Source organism: Danio rerio, chromosome 7, assembly GCF_052040795.2.
Source record: "Danio rerio strain M-AB ecotype USA chromosome 7, GRCz13ab, whole genome shotgun sequence".
Taxonomy (NCBI): domain Eukaryota; kingdom Metazoa; phylum Chordata; class Actinopteri; order Cypriniformes; family Danionidae; genus Danio; species Danio rerio.
Window position 1 is genome coordinate 24,592,501 of NC_141027.1, and position 23,115 is coordinate 24,615,615.

The 23,115-nt window shown below is 37.4% G+C and overlaps 2 protein-coding genes and 1 long non-coding RNA gene across 16 annotated transcripts in view; 2 read left to right on the forward strand and 1 right to left on the reverse strand.

Annotated features, from left to right (window-relative positions):
* tesk1b (testis associated actin remodelling kinase 1b) overlaps positions 1 to 978 on the forward strand; it is a 42,480-nt gene extending 41,502 nt beyond the window's left edge. Inside the window, exon 10 of the mRNA XM_087261036.1 lies at positions 1 to 978. This exon is cut by the window's left edge and continues 549 nt beyond it. Within this exon, the coding sequence (XP_087117162.1) occupies positions 1 to 455 (455 nt within the window). The 3' untranslated portion in view covers positions 456 to 978.
* Positions 979 to 6,507: 5,529 nt separating this feature from the next.
* On the forward strand, positions 6,508 to 22,940 carry si:dkeyp-75h12.7. Of its 12 annotated transcripts, none has more exons than XM_087261063.1 (9): positions 6,508 to 6,992; positions 7,158 to 7,224; positions 7,610 to 7,730; positions 8,115 to 8,275; positions 8,700 to 8,971; positions 10,813 to 10,990; positions 11,097 to 11,206; positions 13,930 to 14,388; positions 21,465 to 22,940. In XM_087261063.1, exons 2-8 carry the CDS (start codon positions 7,173 to 7,175, stop codon positions 14,362 to 14,364), a joined length of 1,329 nt encoding a protein of 442 aa, XP_087117189.1. In that variant the 5' UTR covers positions 6,508 to 6,992; positions 7,158 to 7,172; the 3' UTR covers positions 14,365 to 14,388; positions 21,465 to 22,940. The 12 variants fall into 12 exon arrangements, with proteins under 12 accessions (XP_087117189.1, XP_087117197.1, XP_087117195.1 ...); XM_087261070.1 differs by having other exon boundaries at positions 6,926 to 6,992; positions 7,610 to 7,738; XM_087261064.1 differs by having other exon boundaries at positions 6,926 to 6,992; positions 8,118 to 8,275.
* LOC137490272 (uncharacterized) lies at positions 18,079 to 22,492 on the reverse strand. Of its 3 annotated transcripts, XR_015495684.1 has the most exons (10): positions 22,445 to 22,492; positions 21,736 to 21,798; positions 21,452 to 21,637; positions 21,253 to 21,359; positions 20,999 to 21,173; positions 20,550 to 20,854; positions 20,005 to 20,235; positions 19,685 to 19,869; positions 19,359 to 19,539; positions 19,144 to 19,213 (listed from the first exon to the last, which is right to left on the reverse strand). It is a non-coding gene; the product is annotated as an uncharacterized LOC137490272 (long non-coding RNA). The 3 variants fall into 3 exon arrangements; XR_015495686.1 differs by lacking the exon at positions 19,144 to 19,213 and having other exon boundaries at positions 19,470 to 19,539; positions 20,005 to 20,196; positions 20,659 to 20,854; positions 21,268 to 21,359; XR_015495685.1 differs by lacking the exons at positions 19,144 to 19,213; positions 19,359 to 19,539; positions 19,685 to 19,869; positions 20,005 to 20,235 and adding an exon at positions 18,079 to 18,263 and having other exon boundaries at positions 21,268 to 21,359.
* Positions 22,941 to 23,115: the final 175 nt, after the last annotated feature.

The following is a 23,115-nucleotide window of genomic DNA, read 5'->3' on the forward strand; positions in this document are numbered from 1 at the left end:
ATCTAGAGGTGTTGTCCCCTAATAAATGGAGGAGCACTGAGGAGCTGATGGACTGCACTAGTTCTCCTGATACACTAGATGGCGCTGTTGATTCAACCAAACAGTTCTCCAATGGCTGGAGCTCACCGGTTTCTAACGGGCCACCCTCTTTACCTCCGTTATTAGACTTGGACAATAACAACAGCACCATCCCTATAAACCGGCCCCTGGGATGGGGAGTCAATAACTCCAATGGTGCCACAACCCCTCTGACGCCCACCGAACAGGACGAGGTTGTATCCTGTCCCGGTTGCTGTTTAGCAGGGATGAGCTTCCCTTCTATTTGCACACGCAGAGCTCGACAAAACCCTTATAAGAACTTGAATGGTGATGCGGCTGGGAAAAGGCTTCTGTGTAAAGCGTTGCCCCCATCACCTACAGAACCCAACATTACGCTTCCCGGCACGCGGACGTAAACAACACCTCCTGAAAAGGAGAGTTCAGAGTCCACACAAGATGTAGTGAAGAATGTTGGAAACCTGTAGCATTTGACATGCTTTGTAGGAAAAGCAAACGGATGTAAATGGCTACCGTTTCTAACATTCTTCAAAATATCCTCTTTTGTGTTTAACAGAAGAATGAAACTCATAAATATTTAGAAAGATTTGAGTAAATGAGGACAGAATTTTCATTTTTGAGTGAGCTGTCTCTTTAAAATAAATGCTACTGCTTAATGTGTTTGAACTAAAGTTCATGCTGGAGCTGAAAAAAAGGAAGCTATGTATTATTGTTGACTAGATTTCAAGCCCTAGTTCTCTAAACTTGAACACTCCTATAGGTTTTAATGCCTTCATAATGATGTGTTGCTAATATCTGTTTTTCGTTGTTATTTTTACAATTATTTGAAAGTTTATTGAAAAAACTATGAGAATGGATGGACTAAAATGTAGATGTATATGTATTATTTTTATTAATGACATTAAATGACATGGACCAAAAGATAAACCAGCTGTGTTGTCTTTTGAGGATGTAAGTCATATTGTCTGCCGGGCGGATTTAGTGATTTTGGGGCTCTAAGCAATTCCAGCCATGGGACCCAAAAGTTCTAAAATTTATCATTAGTTTTTTTTTTGTGTATTTTTTTCTACATTTTCTGTAATGCAAAATAATGTTAATAATAATAATAATAATAATATGTAAAGCACGTTGTAAAACTTTTTTTTTTTAACTTTTTTTTTTTTCTTAATTCACAACTTAACATAACAAATAAGGTAAATACGGTTTACTGATTTGAGGTTAAACCTAAACCTAAGGTTTACACAGAGGTGGGACCAAGTCATTGTTTGGCAAGTCACAAGTAAGTCTCAATTCATTGCCCTCAAGTCCCGAGTCAAGTCCCGAGTCAAGACAGGCAAGTCCCGAGTCAAGTCCCGAGTCAAAGGCAACAAGTCTCAAGTCAAGTCCAAAGTCTTGCAGTTTGATTTTCGAGTCTTTTCGAGTCTTTTTAACAGAAAAATAAAATATATACAGATTAGGTATGGTTGTAAGATCTGTATTAATTAAACAAACCTTTTATATGAAAGAACATTGCTCAGATATATAAAAATACAAATGCAATTTTCTGAAAAAGTACTGAACAGTGCTGCGTCTCGTCTCCACAGCATAATGCACAAGAACGAGTTCCACCAAAAAAAGACTCCATTTTGCCTCACATCACACAGAAATTGCAGGTCTACTGCTGTCTAATTCATTAAGTTTAGTTGTGCTATGTTATGTCTTCGGTGATCAACTTGTGATTAACCAAAATTACATAACCTCAATGAGGTAGCAGTAGACCAACTCCTGTATATGCTGCAAAGTTAAATTGAGTGAAATTGGAATTTTGTCAATTGAATCTCGTGTGTGCTAAAGAGATGGAGTTGCAAATCCGTCTAGCAGCAATGTAAAATGGTAGCACATATTGTTAATGAAGTAGGCTACTTCATACAAACAATAACGTTGTTTTCTTCACATAACGTTGAAGAGCTTTGCTCTCTACCTTGTGTGATGCTCGTGCACGGATTTCCTCTGTTTGTGGACAAAACTGATTGCTGAGTTCTCAAATATACGCTGCTCACGCGCAAATTTTCTCTCACTCTCAAATATGCACTGCTCACACACACATTTTCTTGAGCGCTCTCAGAGATTATATGCAGACTCACAATTTGTGTCGTGTTCCCTCTTCCTTTCATGCTTTTTGATATGATTCATATTGCTGCACTGTTTAATAACAATACCCAAAATACTAAAATAGACTTACATATTAAATGTTTAATCTAATAAACCATAACATTTTTGGTTGTTTTATATGATGAGATATTTTCAGTTTCAAACACTTAAAGACAGAGAATAGACCAGTGGTGCCCCCCTGAAAATTTGCTTAGGGGGGCCAGAAGAGGCCAGCTACGTCAGTGGCACCAATCAATCCACAATAATTTAGTGGCTGCTGCTATTTATTTATTGAAATATTGCATTGTATTGCATTTATGTAAGTAGATTTAAATAAATAATATCAACAGCAAAATCATATCGGGGTGGCCACAGGGGTGGCTAGAGTTTACACAGGGGTAACACCCCTTGTAAAGGGGTTTACACCACTATAAGGCACCCCTGGAATAGATGTTGGATGTAAAGAATACATTTTATTTTAAAAGAATTTAAACAAAAACTAATGCAAGCAGAAATGTAACTGTGATAAAATAAGGAAACACTTGATAAGGTATTATAGCCTACTGTACTATCCACTCTTCAAATAAATCTCACTATCAATCTCATTTTATCATGGCAGCTAAAATAAAGTAAACTAGTGTCTGCTGGCTTCCACTTTGCTGATGAGATTGTGGAGGACATTTTCCATGTCATCCTCTTCATTTTGAGGAAAGCTGTTCCACAGGGCCCCTGAACACGTATATTGGCATGTACTGTGTTTTGATCAGTAGCCTACTACAGTAAAGAACTTCAATTGATCAGTTGTGGTAATACTATAGTTGCTATGGTAACACAAGTGTAATATAAACAAATTACCCAGTGCTGTATTATTTTACAATATAGGGTATTTTATACTACAAATCACTACACTTTACTGTAGTAAAACTACACTTTGTATTTTATTTTATCTGTTTACTATTGTTAATACTACTGTATTATGAAGCATTCATTAACAAGTCGTAAATAATACTAGCCTAAAACATAAGTATAATACAAGTATACAACAAGTATAATACTCAAAAACACTAGAATTTATTAAAGAATTTACCTTAACCTTTTAGTTTTTTGTGTATTGTTAATAAATAGTAAAGCAAGAAAGAAACCATATCAACATTCTTGGAATAATCCTTCGCTAAGCCTCGCCCTCCTTAGTTACTGTTGCTACGCCTGTTAGAAAATTATAAAAATAATCTAATAACCTAAGAAACTGATGGATTTGTGCCGAATATTAGCATCATTGACCCATAACAGTGTACAGTACCTATTACTGTCAGCATGTTTGTGTGCTCTTTATCCAGTTTTTATTCAAATTTGCAGTTAAGTGGAAGAAAAAAAAATTGAAATGCAAATCAAAGTATAAATAATAGAAGTGAACAAATAGATTTTTCCTACAAGCAAATATTAGTGTATGTATTTATACGTTACAATAGCGAGGGTTTAAACTAAGCAGTGCTCATAATATCGAGTGGAAAAAAAGAAAAAGACCGCTGGGAAACATAACCTGCTTTGTTTTTTTTTTTGTTTTGTTTTTTTTTATAAGAAACACAGTTTAGATCTGTTTAGGATAAGAGGAGTGTGAGTTATTGCCACCTATCACTGAATGTGAATATCGAAAACAAAACCAACTTAGCTTAACTCCTTTACCGCCCCTCACACAGCTTGATCCACGCTGGCATTTCTCCTCTTGGGCTTTGGTTTTGAAAAGGGGAAAAAATCCCACCACCCAGTCCAAACTTTTAGGATAGCGGGTGTCAGATTTGCACAATCCAATTGCGCAACGATTTGGCTTGTTTCCCTCGCTCGAAAGCTTGACAGAGCCTCTGCCCGTAGCTACGATTGGTAAGCCGCGATTGGTGAGTGGCGGTTTTTGGGCGTGGCTTAGTGAAGGGTCAGTTTAAAACGAGGATCCCGTGAGAGCAAAAGCACTAAAGGTATGAGACGCCATCGTAGACAAAAGTCAAGCGAACGCAAAGAGACTGAATGCACGAGAGAGAGAGAGAGAGAGAGAGAGAGAGAGAGAGAGAGAGAGAGACTATTGGCGAGTATTGGCTCGATCTCAAGTTCAAATTCAAATTCTCTCTGCGTTCGCTTGACTTTTGTCCACTCCGGCGCCTCATAGTAGTCACGTTGGATACTGTCGAATCAAAACAATCTACCGTGCTTTGATTGGATGTCATGCCGAAAGCGCGCATGCTGTCACACACACACACACGCGCGCACGCGCATGCTGTCACACACACGCACACACAAACGGAGAGAGAGAGAGAGCGGTCCATGTCATGATGTCAACATACTTTTTTATCGTTGGGCTTTTCATGGGAAGCAGCAAGTCTTTACAAGTCAATAGGGGCAAGTCCTAGTCAAAGTCCGAGTCATTTATGCTCAAGTCCAAGTCGAGTTGCAAGTCTTTTTATATTTTGTCAAGTCGAGTCTAAAGTCATCAAATTCATGACTCGAGTCTGACTCGAGTCCAAGTCACATGACTCGAGTCCACACCTCTGGGTTTACATGCGGTACAGGTGAATTGGGTTGGCTAAACTGTCCGTAGACAGCTTATGATAACTATAGAAGTAGATAACTTATAAACTTATCCAGCAAGTTTTTATGCAGCGGATACCCTTCCAGCTGCAACCCATCTCTGGGAAACAGATATATATATAGGTATAATTTTATACTTCTAGGTATTTATTTGGGGGCCCTCAAGGATGACAATAAACATAAATGCTGTATAACAGAATCTTAGAAAAAACAAGTTTTTACAAAAATATGAAGCCGCACTACTGTTTTCAACATTGATAATGATGCTACAAAATTTTTCTTGACGCAGTGGTTTAGAATATATTTAAGAATATTAGAGTAATGATGCTGAGCATCTATTTTTGACATTCCAAATGACGTTTTTTTATACAAATATTAAAATACAAAATTGTATTTAAATTGTAAAATACATGATCATCTATATATTGTAGTGTACAGAAATAAAGGTACAGGAGCTTTCACTGGGGCAGTACCTTTTTAAAAGATGCATACCTGTACGCAAAGAGTTCACTTTCGTACCTTAAAGGTGCATTTTAGATCCCAAATGTTCCTACTGTATAAAGTACCTTTTGAGGTACCATCATGGACCAATCAGGTACAAATGTGTATCTTTTGAAAAAGTACCGCCCCAGTGACCGCTCCTGTGCCTTTATTTCTGTTCTTATTTTGTTCTGTTTCTTCTTGTCATTCCAGACAGACTGTATGATGATCATATCAGATCTCTGTGTGGAGCACTGCTGTCAGATTCCTTGTGCAGACAATAATCTCACTGTAGAATTACAGTTAATGACAAAAATAATGTTTGGAATTGTACATTGATTTTTCAATCTGACATGCTACAGAAAAAAATATAGAAATAACCAATTTAAATGTATATTTTTTTGGTTTGCAGAGTGTCTAAGCGTCCTACCAGTGATGATATAGAGCCACATCACATTGATTACTACGAGCCACTACGAGTGTGATATTGTGTTTATACAACAGTTTGACAGCATAATCGTGTATATAGAAAAGAAAATCAAACAAAGTCTAAAAACCCTTTTGTAAGAGGAACTACTTTCTTAAGCCACATTCATATGCAGCTGACGCCAGAACAGCAAAAGCTGTTACTAATTCACCAACGTCAATTTATAGCTAGTATTTGAATGATTCTCTAGCGTAATGTCTAAAGTGATGACAAAACAGGTGATTTTGGCAACATTTTAAGATAAGGTTGAATGGCATGATATATGCCATCCCAGGCAGTGATTTCCCAGTATTTCTCTTTTCCAATCAGGAGATCACAGTATTACTATGGTACAAATACAACATACAAAAGAAAGAGAATGACTTAAAGTCACACATCTGTTTAATAATGATTTGATTAGCTGTAGTCTGAAATCACACTGTATTTCTCATAGGGCTTATGCGGTCTCTGTGCCATCTGGTGGAGGCACATCGTCAACCGTCTTTGCTTAAAGGCAGGCAAAAGGCCGACGTCTCTCAGAAATTAATAATTAAATAGGCACTATCCTTATAAATAAACTGCATAGTTGCAATCTAAACGAATACATTCCTGACTAAATTAAGCCTCAAAAGTACATTGTGTTGTACAACAACAGCAATATTTGCCAAAGTGTGCCAGAGTGTTCTGCTTGTCGCTGTTATGTAGGCGGAGTAATACACGAGGGTGAAGAGGCTGGTCAAGTGCTGTTACCGGCAAATACTGACCTTATTTTAAAATGCGGAAGTGCGCCTGTTTTCGTGATTGTCTTAGAACTTCCGTTTCAGTCGCCTACGGGAGAAATGACTAGGAATAATAAACGGCAAAAAACGGTCAAACTACTTGCTCTACAAACAAATGTTTGCATGACTATACAGACCAAGTAGAATAATATAACAAGGAAATATCAGTTTGCAACATCAAACAGCAAAACGAGCAGTTTTTAATGTCTAAAAATGAATGGAAGTGAATGAGACCGGAAGTCTCGTGCCAAAAAGATTCAAATGGCAGCGCCCGCTCGTCACATATATATTATAATTAATTTATTTTTTTTGCTTCTAAATGAATGTTTGTGCCCTTTCCACCAGATGTTGCCTTTGTTCTCTCCTGTTTCTTCTGAGAGCGCTTCAGTCCCTGTGTGGTTTTGTGGCATAAGTTGTGCTGTGACACCTGTCCTGCTCTCACTGTTTCTGCTCACCCACTGAAAGTATCAGCTAATGAGATCTCTCCATTCTTCTGGTGGAAGGTAATGCTTTTATCTGGGTATTTCAACATAGATCTGTAATATTTATTACGTAACATAACACAAACAACTTCTCAGGGAGTGTGGATGCCTATTATCGGCTATGGAATTTTGAAAAAAATGCAGCTGTTTATAAATTAATTAATTTATTTATTTTTTATGAATCAGTGTGCTGTTTTGGGGATGCATGTCACTCTCCTAGATGTTTTTTCTTTTCTGTTGATGTTGAATCTGGGTGAGTTTATTTGCTGTTTTCTTAACTTTTTAACTGATAAATACATTTTATAATATTTTAGTTTTTTAAATTTACAAAATAAAAGCATAATATATGACAATGAATACACAAAAAAGATTTAAAGATGATTCCATGGATTTAATTATTATTATTTTTTTTTTTGGCTAAGTGGTTAAAAACAATTTATTCAGGCAGTATTTAATCATGTAGTTGAACATTTAATTTGTTTGTTTAAATTATACCCATATAAATAGTTTGCAACAATTTAGCAGAAATCTTTTTTTCAGTGCATGTGCTGTTTTTGCAAAAGAAACTGTTTATTTGTAGTTTTTCTCCATCTGTGAGACACAGGTGCAGCTTGTTCTTCTTTTCATGTTTCCTTTAGAGTCTGTTCTCTGTGTCTGTGACGTCAAAGTCCATATCATCAATTTTGGGTGCCATCTTGAGTGGAATTGCTCTGATGCCAACCCTGAGACCACTTACATTGTCTCAGCCAAGTCACACGGGTAGGTTGGTAAGTTTCATCTAAAGAAAAAAAAAAGGCTTTAGAAACACACGAGCGTCTGTGAATGACGTGGTAGATGTTGTTTTGGGGAGAAATGAGAGTGAGACGAGAGCAGTTGAGTGCTGGGATGAGAGGTGAAACTGTGCGGTTCAGCAGAAAAACCACAGTAAAACACAATCCAGGCTGACTGTCCTCGGTTTATACACTCGTGTTATCGCTTCGGGCCCGCTCAGTTTCCTCTGCATTAAAAATGAAAATGACTCACCATTTTTTTCCAAAATGATGTGTGATATGTAAAAGTCATGTTTTTGAGAAAATGGAAGTCAGAAATGTCTGCTTGTTTCACACTCATCAGATGATTTGTTGATGTTGTGTGTTTGTGTAGCAGTACTGGATGGAGTAATGTTTCTGGCTGCATCCAGATTTCCAGACGCCGCTGTGATCTGTCGCATGTCTTTCCAAACCTGAACGGCTATAACTTCATCAAACTAAGATCAGAAAAGCAGCCCTGGATGAATGTCACCCTCTGTGACCCTATGAACGACCGTCAGTATTAAACCTCAAACAGATTTAGATCTCAGAGAAAGGCACATAAATGAGCCATCACACAGCTCATAAAACACTGGGGTTTAAGTCAATTATTTACAAAAAGAAAACAACTACTAGAATAGATTTTTAACCCAGAACTTTAGTTTGTCCCTATTTTACCCAAATTATGGTAGTACCCACCTTTTTTAATCATTTTTAATAGCCTAACTTTAAAGGTGGGAGAAGATTGTATTGCTTCCACAAGAAGATATCCTTTCCTTATAGAGAACTCTATTGTAATTAATTCATAAACACTTCAGTGTTCATTTTCTTTTGTGTTCAACAGTAGAAAGAAACTCAAATAGGTTTTGAACATGTGAACAAAGAGTAAATGATGATTTTTCAGGTGAACGATCCCTTTAATAGTTTTATTTTTTTTTAGCTGCTGCTAAATTCAGCCCGCCCTCCATAACCATTTCAGTGGACAATGGAAGTCTCTGGGTGACGGTACGCTTTCCTCATGCACCATCCATCAGCTGCAGCAGGACTGATGATGATGATGATGATGATGATGAGGAGGAGGAGGAGGAGGAGGAGGAGGAGGAGGAGGAGCAGGAAGAGGAGCAGTTGGATGAGGGCTGCCCCCTAAATGAATTTAAAAGCCTCTCGGCCACAGTCACTCTGTACAACAAACACAAACTCAAAGACAGACAGGTGCGACTTCATAGCCCTTCCACCCAGGTCTTTGTTTTTGTTTTTTTGTATAGTTTACTTGTATGGTGTTTTTTTTATTTTTTTTAGTACAGAAAATGTGACCCTGGACTGAAAAAATAAGCTTTCCATTGATTTAGGGTTTGTTAGTGTGGGACAACATTTAATTGAAATCCAACTATTTGAAAATGAGGGTTCAGAAAAATCTAAAATCTCCTTTAAAGCTCTCCAAATGAAGTTTATATTAATTCAAATTACTAATCAAAAATACAGTGTTGATATGTCTGCAAATAGAAACTTACAAAATATCTTCACAGAACATGGTCTTTACTTAATTTTAAAATATTGTATCATTAAAAAACATCTATAATTGTAGATATACATAATAGATTTTATGTATATGTATGAATACATTTATTACATAAATATACATATCTATAATTAATACAATATGTTTGAGCCTTAGATTCTACTTTTTCAATTCCTCTACACACATTTGTTTCATGTCTGAGAAGAGCTGACCTGTTGATCTGACAGAAATGTTTCTGCTCATCTAAATCACTCGCACACAAGCAACAGAGAAAGATCGCTTTACTAATATTAGCAATAGAACTTCAACTGTGAAAACTGGACTGAAGCCATTTCAATTTACTAGAACCTGATCTGTGTAAAGCTGCTCTGACACAGTCTATTGTAAAAGTGCTATAGAAAAAAATATCTTGCCTTATTTAATCATTTGAAAACCTTTTTGAGTTCTGTCAAACATAAAAGAAGATATTTTGAAGAATTATGGTTGCTGCAAGTCAGTGGGTAATATCAGCCAGCATAATTCAAGATATCTTCTTTTGTTTTTAACAGAAGAAAAAACTCAAACAGGTTTTGAACAAGTGAAGTGTGAGTGAATGATGGCAGAATTTTCCTTTTTGGGTGAACTATATATTTAAAACTGAAACTTTATGAAATAAAAACAATTGTGACATATTGATATTTCAGCCTACAGTGTGTCTAATATTCCACACACGCACTTGCCATTCATTCATTCATTTATTCATTTTCTTTTCGGCTTAGTCCCTTTATTAATCTGGGGTCACCACAGCAGAATGAACCGCCAACTTATCCAGCACATGCTTTACACAGCGGATGCCATTCCAGCCACAACCTAACACTGGGGAACATTTATACAGTCATTCACACACACAGTCATACTGTCACTTTTAGCATACCCAATTCACCTGCCCCACATGTCTTTAGACTTGTGGGGAAAACCGGAGCACCGGAACATGCAAACTCCACACAGAAATGCCTACTGACCCAGCCAAGGCATGAACCAGATTCCTTGCTGTGGGGTGAACATGCGACCCACTGCGCCACCGCGTCTCCTTCACACTTTCCATATATAAATTATTAGAAACTCTGTAGGCTGAGATATCAATGTCATAATTGTTTTTATCTCTTATATATATGATTATTTATTTTAAAATTGCTTTATTTACTTGCAACAACGAAGTGTATTCAAATTTTAAATGCATTTGCACCCTTAATTTTTTTTTGTTTTTTATATAAATATATTTATTATTATTATTTTATTTATATTTATTATGTGTACATTTCATTTATTCTATATTTTTTATTAATTAATTTACATTTTTTAAAAATCCACAATTTACCTATTTTTATCCATTATTTGATCTGAGAATCTGAGAATTGTTGCCTGCATTGGGGGTGGAGCAATGCAAGGGGGTGGTGCTTTTTAGGTGTTAATTTTAAATGTCAGCTGTTTCTCAGAAATCGTTTACTGTAATATTGAATTTAGTTGTTTGATATTTTCATTCATTTTCTTGAAGATCTGCAATGTAGGAATACAGGACAAAAGCCAATGCACGGTAGAGTTTGGTTTTCTTGATCCAGGAGAGGTGTACTGCGCAGAGGCCAGCTTCACAGCTGAAGATGTTCTGACATCTTCCCCCACAAGTCTCCCTCTCTGTGTTCAAATACCAGCAAACACTGCTCTACAAAACACTGGTCTGTTATTTAGACTCACACTGAGATGTAATGAGTTAGTTGCATATGTTTGTTCACTGGCTTGTGTGTGTGTGTGTGTGTGTGTGTGTGTGTGTGTTTTCTTCAGAAAGCCTCATCGCGGTGATTGTGTGTGCTGTTCTCATCACTCTGGGCCTGGTGTTTCTACTGCTCTGGAGGGGGTGTGCATCTTCTGAACGTCCCCTGCCCAGATCTTTGGTACTGAACTTTATAGCTTAGAAATATTACACAGGCAAGGCTACACTGTAAAAAATGCTGGGTTCCAAACATGTTGTCCCATCACAAATCGATTAAAGTAACTGAATCATTTATTAACAAATTTAGTTGGATTGAACATAAAACAATTAAGATGTCCACCAAAAAACTCAACAATTGTGTTGTTTTAACTCATTTTAAATACGTAGTTTGAACAAGCAGCAAAAGTCATTTGAGTGTACAAACAGTTGAAGTCAGAATTATTAACCCCCTGAATTATTAGCGCCCGTTTATTTTTTTCCTCAAATTCTGTTTAACGGAGAGAAGCTTTTTAACACATTTCTAAATATAATAGTATTAATAACGAATTTCTAATAGCTGTTTTTTTATTCTTTGCCATGATGACAGTAAAGTGACATTTAAAGGCTTAACTAGGTTAATTAGGTTAACTAGGCAGGTTAGGGTAGTAAGGCAAGTTATTGCGTAAAGATGGTTTGTTCTTTAAATTATAAAAAAAAGTACATAGCTTAAAGGGGCTAATAATTTTGATCTTAGTGTTTTTAAATTATTAAAATTAAAAACTGCTTTTATTCTAGCTGAAATAAAACAACTTTATCAAGACTTTATCCGGAAGAAAAATATTATCAGACATATTGTAAAAAGTTCCTTGCTCTGTTAAACATCATTTTAGAAATATTTTTAAAAAATGATAATGAACAGGAGACCTAATAATTCTGACTTCAGCTGTATGTGTTTAATAATAATAATAATTACATTTTTAGTTGTTTACATGTTAAATAACCAAAAAGGCCATCGACGATCTTTTCAAGGATGACATTTACATTAGTTTCTAGCTAATTTAAAATGATAAAACAGAAATGTGATTTACATTTAAGAACTGTTTGCTATTTTAATTATCGTTGAATTTACTCAAATTTTATTTTAATTTTATTTAATTTATTCAAATTTTATTTCAATTTCAAATCCTATGCTTTAGAGTCCTGGACGGGCCTTAAATCTAAGCCCTAGCCTAGCCCTGGCCCGAGTCGCACAGGCTGTAGCCCTGCCCTTGTTCAACAGCCTATCAAAGTTTTTCCCCGAGTCTGACCCGAAGCCCGTTTTTTCAAACAGTTTACACTGTTACAACCATTAAAATAGACGAGATTTGTATTTAAAAGAAAGTTGATGTTTTTTATCAGGATAATTCAGAGAAATGTTTGGAGTTTATTTTTTTGGTTGTTCTTTTGAATGTAAGTTTTAGTTTATAAGTGACATGGATATGGAAGCAGTATGGGGTCCACATTGAGTTTGTGCATTCTGCATAACCAGTTGGCTCATCATTTAAAGTTGTCACCTTTTAAAAAGTTTACCAGAAGTTTGCCTTTCCTCTAGCATTTTTCAGTTTTAAGTTCGCCATTGGCAATTTTTCTCTTTATGTTCTCCACTGCACGTGGCTGGAAATCTCTATGCGGAATGCATCACTGGCACTTCGGGACTGCACGCATTAGATCTCATTAAACTTTTTTACTCATTAAACGTTTTTTTTCTACAGGAGGAAAACGTAAATTATTTCCAAATACTTAAGATATAGTCTGTGTTAGTAAATGCAAGGTTATAAGTATAAAATTTTACTCACCTGGGAAATGGAGACATAATTAAGTGCACACAGCATGCCATATCATCTGATAATTGTAGGAAATAAATCCAAAAGGCAGCTGTGTAAATCCACATTAAACAAAACAAATATACAATGTATATGCAGAGTTCAGCGGCTTATCAGCCGGAATCAGCTGAGGTGAAGTGACAGCGACCAGCGAGACTTCACTCAAGTGGCCATGTCCTTAATTATGCAGACTTAATAAATCTTAGTATACAAAAAAACAGATGAATTATAAAGAAATTCACCCCCCTCACATGTCAGGATGGGTAATATAAGCTATATGAATCAAAATCTTTCTTTGTAGCAGGCTGTAAACACCTTATTTCTGCGCTAAAGTTGGCCATTTTATCAGTGGGGTCAATAGAAATTTGCTCTATTATGGGGCCAGGACTAGCGAAATTTCGAAGAATTGCAGTTTCAGTTACTTCCATATTTGCTTTAGGAGGGAGTGTGGAAGGTTATCACTATGATGTGAAAATGGGCCTGAAGCCTGGCCCTAGTGGCATAAAAAAGTCTGCTCTAACGGACTCAGGCTCAAATGCAGGACTCTAATATGCTTATTTCCTGTTCTATTATGTGAGTATTATTGCTGCTCAGTCATTAACAGTGGTTCATATTACGATCAGTGTTAAAAACAAGACTCGTACATTTTACTTTTAGAATTCTTTGGTGAATGAAAAATTTAAAATGAGAAATAATAATATATTTTATACAATTTACTTTCACTTTCAGTTGATTTAATGTATCCTTGATATAAAAACTTGTAAATAGTAACTCTGAATAGTAATCAACAACAGTTTCTACAATTATATAAAGTTTTCACCATTTGTCAAAGTCAAAAATGCTTCCTGAACAGCAGATTCAGCATATTGTAATGATTTGAATCATATGAATAAATGACATGTTTCAATACTCACATTTGAAATATTTCTATATTTATTGATATTTTTAAAAAGAATAAATGCAGCCTTGAGGAACAAAAGAGACTTATGAAAAATACAAACAGATTCAAAACAACCTAAACATCATTTTGAATGTTAAAGGGACACTCCACTCTGTTTTTTAGGCTTTACTTCAAGACCTGGAACTTCAGAAAGAGACAATTAACGACTTCTGTATGACCGAACCACCAAACGAGATCTCAGACGATGACCACATTTCTGTTGTGTCCTTCCCTGACTTCCCACTCACAGAAAGCCAATCATCATACCAGAACACCCAGAACCTGGGAAACGGCTATTACTTCAGTCCCGTCCTGCAAAATCCAGACCCTGATGATGAATATGTGGAGTCTGGAGAGTCTGGCATTGAAGAGCAAATCCATGAGCTCCATTTGTTTCCATCACATTCGTCTTTGGAAGAATCTCTGCATCAGAATCAACATCAAGAGGAGACTCTGAACATCCCTCTGAGCTCAGTGTGGGTGAAAAATGCTCAACGAGATGAGACGGCAACTGAAGAGCAGTGTGGAGAGCTCATGTGGAGGTGTGGAGATCTTTAAAACTCAATGTGAGACACTGAAGAGGTCAGAGCAACATCTCTCAATACAGCTTTCTTTTATAGACAGACTCTGATTTTTAGTGCTGTTAGCTCAAGTGTAGTGTCATGTGTATTGTATTGCTTCTATACTTCACTCACTGATCATTTTTATCCTTATACTTGAAGAATTTTCATCTTGATTGTAGTTTAAACTATGATTTATCCAAGGTGCCAAATACTATACAACCTCTTAAAAAGTAATGTTAGCTCAAGTATTCTGATCTTTAAACTTGTCATTTTCACAATGTATTTTTTTTTCTCAAAAAAAATTGAAAAAACATTCCAAGGAGTTCTCATTGGTAAATCTCATTTAATTGTATTACGTACTGTGATTGTATAATGGAGGTTGAGTGCTTGATTCTTGATTCTGGCTGATGAACATTCTGCATTGTGCTATTAATTTCATGTAAACACATGGCTAAAGGCAGATCTTGACCACATTACAGTTTTCGTATCAATATCAGGGCTCTATATCACAATAAATGTCAAGATATCACCATACTAAAGCCGCTATAGGGCTTTAGTATCAATTTGGAAATAAAATGTATTTTTAGAAGTTTGTAATGGTAATATTTTTATTTATTTTTTTTTACATTTGAATAGCCAGTGTTTAAATAGTTGAAATAACCAGGGGTGTTGCTAGACATAAAGCTCTACTAGGGCATAGGCACTCCTCAACTGCATTAATGTCATATGACAATTTTAGGGAACACAAAAAATTGTATAAAAATATCTTTTGTCTGAAACCTGACTCTGATGGCGGATAATTAATGTTATTAAATCTAACCTATCTGACTCATCATTTCTCCTTTGTGCTTAATACAAAAATGATCTTACAGGAACCATGTTTAGTCAAAATATGATCATCATATTATTACTTAATGTGGTGCCGAAACCACTGGATTAAAGGTGTGTAATTTTTTGGCTTGTTTGTTAAACAACCAGAAGCAGGACTTGTGCACGGGAATGGTTTTCTGCGCGTATTCGTCAGTTTGTTTTTGATTAAACCACATTGTTTTCACAAGCGCTAATTCGGTTGTTCATAGAGAACAATGTCTTTATTTTGGGATTACCACTCTTAATACATTTACACTGGCTATTTTTACTGGGATAAAATAGGGTCTAGCGACACCCCTTGTGAGTCTCCTTCTTCAGCTCCACTCTAATTTGCAAAAGACAAAGACGGAATCAACAGAGCCCCACCTGCTGGCTGAGCTCCAGCAATGCACAAGCTATTCTCCAGCAATTTTCAGATAAATCTCCACTGATGCTTCTTCTGCCTGTTGTGGTTCCATTACCTACAAGTTAATAACAGAGAAAACATCTATCTAACAATCAATGCCCATCTTCCTCTTGAAAGGACATCCATCACTGCACTCATCCTTCTGTCTTTGAAGAATATTCCTGATCAGCAGTTTTTCAGTCATTGCTGAGGTGTATGATTCCTATTTGTCTCCACATGCTGTCCTCCAGTCTGTAACAAGACAAAGACAGGACTAACAGAGCTCTACGTGCTTGCTGAGCTCCAGCAATGCACAAGCTGTTCTCCAGTGTTCTTCAGATAAATCTCCACTGATGCTCTGAGTTTCCTCCTTTTGCATGTAGTTTGTCTATTCCCTGAAAAAGAAACACCTGCAAAAAACAAGACATCTATCTAACTATCTAAGCCCACCACCACCCCCTTCCTGTTGGAAGGACATCTATTTATCATCCATTCATTCATCCATTGATACATCTGTGAAATGCCTCATTTGACCATCAGTTTGCAGTCATTGCTGAGGTGTGATTCCCAGTTCTCCACATGCCCCAGTCTAATCTGCAAAAGACAAAACAAGACTAACAGAGCTCTACATGCTGGCTGAGCTCCAGCAATGCACACACTGTTCTCCAGTGTTCTTCAGATAAATCTCCACTGATGCTCTTGTGAGTTTCCTTATTCTGCCTGTTATGTGTCCATTACCTGAAAAAGAAACACCTGCTGCAGGGAAGACATCTATTTAGCAATCTTTGCTCACCTCCACCCTCTACTTCCTGGAAGGACATCCATCTATGCATCCATTTATCTGCCTTTGAAGGATATTCCTGATCATTAGTCATTGCTGAGGTGTGTGATTCTCATTTGTCTCCACATGCTGTCCTCCAGTCTGTAAAAGACAAAAACAAGACTAACAGAGCTCTACATGCTGGCTGATCTTCAGCAATGCACAAGCTGTTCTCCAGTGTTCTTCAGATAAATCTCCACTGATGCTCTTGTAAGTTTCCTTCTTTTGCATGTTGTGTCTGCATTACCTAAAAAAACACCTGCCAAAAACAAGAGATCTATCTATCTAAGCCCACCACCACCCCCTTCCTGTTGGAAAGGCATCTATTTATCCATCCATCAATCCATCCATACATCCATCCATCCATCCATCTGGGAAATGCCTCATTTGATCATCAGTTTGCAGTCATTGCTGAGGTGTGATTCCCATTTCTCCACATGCCCCAGTTTAATCTCTAAAAGACAAAAACAAGACTAACAGAGCTCTACATGCTGGCTGATCTACAGCAATAAAAAAAATGTTCTCCAGTGTTCTTCAGATAAATCTCCACTGATGTTCTTGTGAGTTTCCTCCTTTTGTATGTTGTGTGTGCATTACCTGAAAAAGAAACGCCTGCCAAAAACAAAAGATCTATCTATCTAAGCCCACCACCACCCCCTTCCTGTTGGAAAGGCATCTATTTATCCATCCATCCATCTGGGAAATGCCTCATTTGATCATCAGTTTGCAGTCATTGCTGAGGTGTGATTCCCATTTCTCCACATGCCCAGTTTAATCTGTAAAAGACAAAAACAAGACTAACAGGGCTCTACGTGCTTTCTGAGCTCCAGCAATGCACAAGCTGTTCTCCAGTGTTCTTCAGATAAATCTCCACTGATGCTCTTATGAGTTTCCTCCTTTTGCATGTTGTGTGTGCATTACCTGAAAAAAAAAACATCTGCCGCATACAAGACATATATCTAACTATCTATGCCCTCCTCCACCCCCTTCCTCTTAGAAGGGCATCTATTCATCCATCCATCCATCCATCTGTGAAATGCCTCATTTGATCATCTATTTGCAGTCATTGCTGAGGTGTGATTTCCATTTCTCCACATGCCCCAGTCTAATCTGTAAAAGACAAAAACAAGACTAACAGAGCTCTACATGCTGGCTGAGCTCCAGAAGTGCACAAACTGTTCTCCAGTGTTCTTCAGATAAATCTCCACTGATGCTCTTATGAGTTTCCTTCTTTTGCATGTTGTGTGTGCATTACCTGAAAAAGAAACACCTGCCAAAAACAAGAGATCTAACTATCTAATCCCACCACCACCCCCTTTCTGTTGGAAGGGCATCTATTTATCCATCCATCCATCCGGGAAATACCTCATTTGATCATCAATTTGCAGCCATTGCTGAGGTGTGATTCCCATTTTTCCACATGCCCCAGTCTAATCTGTAAAAGACAAAAACAGACTCTCATGAGCTCTACATGCTGGCTGATCTACAGCAATAAACAACATGTTCTCCAGTGTTCTTCAGATAAATCTCCACTGACGCTTTTGTGAGTTTCCTACTTTTGTATGTTGTGTGTGCATTACCTGAAAAAGAAACACCTGCCGCATACAAGACATATATCTATCAATCTATGCCCTCCTCCACCCCCTTCCTCTTGGAAGGGCATCTATTTATCCATCCATCCATCCATCCATCCATCCATCCAGGAAATAACTGACTAGACCATCAGTTTGCAGTCATAGCTGAGGTGTGATTTCCATTTCTCCACATGCCCCAGCTTAATCTGTAAAAGACAAAAACAAGACTAACAGAGCTCTACATGCTGGCTGAGCTCCAGCAATGCACACACTGTTCTCCAGTGTTCTTCATATAAATCTCCACTGATGCTCTTGTGAGTTTCCTTATTCTGCCTGTTGTGTGTCCATTACCTGAAAAAGAAACACCTGCTGCAGGGAAGACATCTATTTAGCAATCTTTGCTCACCTCCACCCTCTACTTCTTGGAAGGACATCCATCTATGCATCCATTTATCTGCCTTTGAAGGATATTCCTGATCATTAGTCATTGCTGAGTTGTGTGATTCTCATTTGTCTCCACATGCTGTCCTCCAGTCTGTAAAAGACAAAAACAAGACTAACAGAGCTCTACATGCTGTCTGAGCTCCAGAAATGCACAAGCTGTTCTCCAGTGTTCTTCAGATAAATCTCCACTGATGCTCTTATGAGTTTCCTTCTTTTGCATGTTGTGTCAGCATTACCTAAAAAAAACACCTGCCAAAAACAAGAGATCTATCTATCTAAGCCCACCACCACCCCCTTCCTGTTGGAAAGGCATCTATTTATCTATCCATCCATCCATCTGGGAAATGCCTCATTTGATCATCAGTTTGCAGTCATTGCTGAGGTGTGATTCCCATTTCTCCACATGCCCCAGTTTAATCTGTAAAAGACAAAAACAAGACTAACAGAGCTCTACATACTTTCTGAGCTCCAGCAATGCACAAGCTGTTCTCCAGTGTTCTTCAGATAAATCTCCACTGATGCTCTTATGAGTTTCCTCCTTTTGCATGTTGTGTGTGCATTACCTGAAAAAGAAACACCTGCCGCATACAAGACATCTATCTAACTATCTATGCCCTCCTCCACCCCCTTCCTCTTAGAAGGGCATCTATTTATCCATCCATCCATCCATCTGTGAAATGCCTCATTTGATCATCTATTTGCAGTCATTGCTGAGGTGTGATTTCCATTTCTCTACATGCCCCAGTCTAATCTGCAAATGACAAAAACAAGACTAACAGAGCTCTACATGCTGGCTGAGCTCCAGAAGTGCACAAACTGTTCTCCAGTGTTCTTCAGATAAATCTCCACTGATACTCTTGTGAGTTTCCTTCTTTTGCATGTTGTGTCTGCATTACCTAAAAAAACACCTGCCAAAAACAAGAGATCTATCTATCTAAGCCCACCACCACCCCCTTCCGGTTGGAAAGGCATCTATTTATCCATCCATCCATCCATCTGTGAAATGCCTCATTTGATCATCTATTTGCAGTCATTGCTGAGGTGTGATTTCCATTTCTCTACATGCCCCAGTCTAATCTGCAAATGACAAAAACAAGACTAACAGAGCTCTACATGCTGGCTGAGCTCCAGAAGTGCACAAACTGTTCTCCAGTGTTCTTCAGATAAATCTCCACTGATACTCTTGTGAGTTTCCTTCTTTTGCATGTTGTGTCTGCATTACCTAAAAAAACACCTGCCAAAAACAAGAGATCTATCTATCTAAGCCCACCACCACCCCCTTCCGGTTGGAAAGGCATCTATTTATCCATCCATCCATCCATCCATCTGGGAAATACCTCATTTGATCATCAATTTGCAGTCATTGCTGAGGTGTGATTCCCAGTTCTCCACATGCCCCAGTCTAATCTGTAAAAGACAAAAACAAGACTAACAGAGCTCTACATGCTGGCTGAGCTCCAGCAATGCACAAGCTGTTCTTCAGATAAATCTCCAATGATGCTCTTATGAGTTTCCTCCTTTTGTATGTTGTGTGTGCATTACCTGAAAAAGAAGCAGCTGCTGTATACAAGACATATATCTATCAATCTATGCCCTCCTCCACCCCCTTCCTCTTGGAAGGGCATCTATTCATCCATCCATCCATCCATCCATCCAGGAAATAACTGACTAGACCATCAGTTTGCAGTCATAGCTGAGGTGTGATTTCCATTTCTCCACATGCTCCAGCTTAATCTGTAAAAGACAAAAACAAGACTTACAGAGCTCTACATGCTGGCTGAGCTCCAGAAGTGCACACACTGTTCTCCAGTGTTTTTCAGATAAATCTCCACTGATGCTCTTGTGAGTTTCCTTATTCTGCCTGTTGTGTGTCCATTACCTGAAAAAGAAACACCTGCCGCAGAGAAGACATCTTTGCTCACCTCCACCCCCTACTTCTTGGAAGGACATCCATCTATGCATCCATTTATCTGCCTTTGAAGGATATTCCTGATCATTAGTCATTGCTGAGGTGTGTGATTCTCATTTGTCTCCACATGCTGTCCTCCAGTCTGTAAAAGACAAAAACAAGACTAACAGAGCTCTACATGCTGTCTGATCTTCAGCAATGCACAAGCTGTTCTCCAGTGTTCTTCAGATAAATCTCCACTGATGCTCTTATGAGTTTCCTCCTTTTGCATGTTGTGTGTGCATTACCTGAAAAAGAAACACCTGCCAAAAACAAGAGATCTAACTATCTAAGCCCACCACCACCCCCTTCCGGTTGGAGGGGCATCTATTTATCCATCCATCCATCCACCCATGCATCCATCCGGGAAATACCTCATTTGACCATCAGTTTGCAACCATTGCTGAGGTGTGATTCCTATTTTTCCACATGCCCCAGCTTAATCTGCAAAAGACAAAACAAGACTAACAGAGCTCTACATGCTGGCTGATCTTCAGCAATGCACAAGCTGTTCTCCAGTGTTCTTCAGATAAATCTCCACTGATGCTCTTATGAGTTTCCTTCTTTTGCATGTTGTGTGTCCATTACCTGAAAAAGAAACACCTGCAGCAGTCAAAACATCTAACTATCTAAGCCCACCTCCACCCTCTTCCTCTTGAAAGACGTCTGCTGTCCTTCCATCTGTTGGAAGGACATAGATAGTTGATGCCTGACATCAGTTTCTTATAATTCCTGTGTGATTCCCTAGTTTCTCCACTCGACTCTGTAAAAGACCAAGACAACTTCAATAGAACTCTACCTGCTTGTTTAATGCTATCTATCTATCTATATGAAAGACCTACCTGACCATCACTTACTCTGTAAAAATTACAGCATATACTTTTAAATTACGATGTGCTTGTCATTATTAAGGTGTGTTTCCCTGTTTCACCACATGCTCCATGCCAATCTGCCAAAGAAAGAGATATCAAGTCTTTGAAAATTCTTAACACATTTCTTTGGAAACTAACTCCATTGTTTAGTTTGTTCAAGCAGTTCTACCTGTTTGCTCCAGGTCTTCAAGTACATCTCCACCGTTCGTTCCCCTTGTGAGTCTCCGTCTTCTGCTCTATTCCAACCTGCAAAAGACAAAGACAGCACCAACAGAGCCCTACCTGCTCTGTTTCACATAAATGTCCATAGATGCTCTTGTGAGCCTCCCTCTTGTGCCTGCTCACTCTCCATTACCTGAAAAAGGAAAACCTGACAGACAAGGCCTAACTATCTATACCAACCAACATCTGCTTCATCTTGAAAGGATTTAAAAAATAATAAAAAATCCTGACCATCAATTTCCAGTCATTGGTAAGGTGTGTAATTCCTTTTTTTTTTTCTCTATCCATTCCGATCTGCAAAATACAATAGAACAAGATATCAAGTCATTAATTAATCTAAATACCATTCTTTGAAAGTTTTGTCTACCATCGTCTCTAGACTGGTTCTGTTCTAACACTAACAAATAATGTTTCACAGCTATAAATAAATACAAGATGACAACCTATAAACTTTGAATAGATAAATCTGTTTATAATTATTACAACTATAAATAAAACGAATAACAATTAAAAGCTACAAATGTTGAACAGGCCAACAGCATACAGTAAATTACAAATGCATAATAATATAGCCAAATAATCTAGACTTACAGTAATTTGCAATATGTGTTAAAGCTCAACGCATACAAATCCATTATAACATCAATTTATCGAAAGATATGGCAAATACCAATCTGCAAATGTTAAAATTAGAAAAACTAGAAAACTGTCAAACTAGAAAAAATACATACATACATACATACATACATATTTATATATAAGTCGACAATATAGCAATCTCCAATTCCAACCAGCATTCAGTACAATCTACAGTCAGACCGAAAAAAGATGTGGAAAAACTAATATAATCTGAAACAATATGACCGAGAGAAACACTAAAATCTTTAGTCAACCATATATAATAATGTAAAACGATACTTTTAGAGAAATATTTACATACCGCTAATGTCAGCGATGGTCAGACACTTCCTGCAGTTTCTCTCCGTCTGACGTGTTTTTGGAACACATTCTTTTTTAGAATGCCACGGAATCTGGTAACCACAGCAACGCCACCGCGCCATATTCAAGTTATCTTAAAGGTCCAGTGCGCGATTTCAGTGAAGCACTGAAGAATATAACAATAATAATAATAATTTTGTAAAAGATTTAAGTCGTGTAACGCTAACTTTTGAGTATATAAATAATAGCAACTTTGATTCTCAGTTTGAATAACTTTTGTATGTTTATATTCCATTTTGCATGCATTTATACATTTTATTTTTCAGACAAATAGTAAATAAGTCTGTGTAATTAAAAAAATAAAATTATAGTTCAGTTTAAACATCGTTGAATAACACTGAAAGGTTTTATCACATTGTTATATTTTACAATTTTATAATTTATATTTGATAAATTATAGCCTATTGCTGTTGTTTTATCAAATTTGTTGTATGTACAAAACGTTTATTTTGACACTTGTTATTCAGAAATGTCTAAACTCATTCATTCATTCAATTTCTTTTCGGCTTAGTCCCTTTATTAATCTGGGGTCGCCACAGCGGAATGAACCGCTAACTTATCCAGCATATGTTTTGAGCAGTGGATGCCCTTCTAACTGCAACCCATCACTGG

Bases quoted from the DNA above. Each gene is read 5' to 3' on its own strand.
- si:dkeyp-75h12.7 (XM_087261063.1), top strand. From the start codon at position 7,173: ATGCATGTCACTCTCCTAGATGTTTTTTCTTTTCTGTTGATGTTGAAT. The intron at 7,225-7,609 runs GTGAGTTTATTT...TGTTTCCTTTAG, and splicing joins TCTGTTGATGTTGAATCTGG to AGTCTGTTCTCTGTGTCTGT. The intron at 8,972-10,812 runs GTGCGACTTCAT...ATTTTCTTGAAG, and splicing joins ACAAACTCAAAGACAGACAG to ATCTGCAATGTAGGAATACA.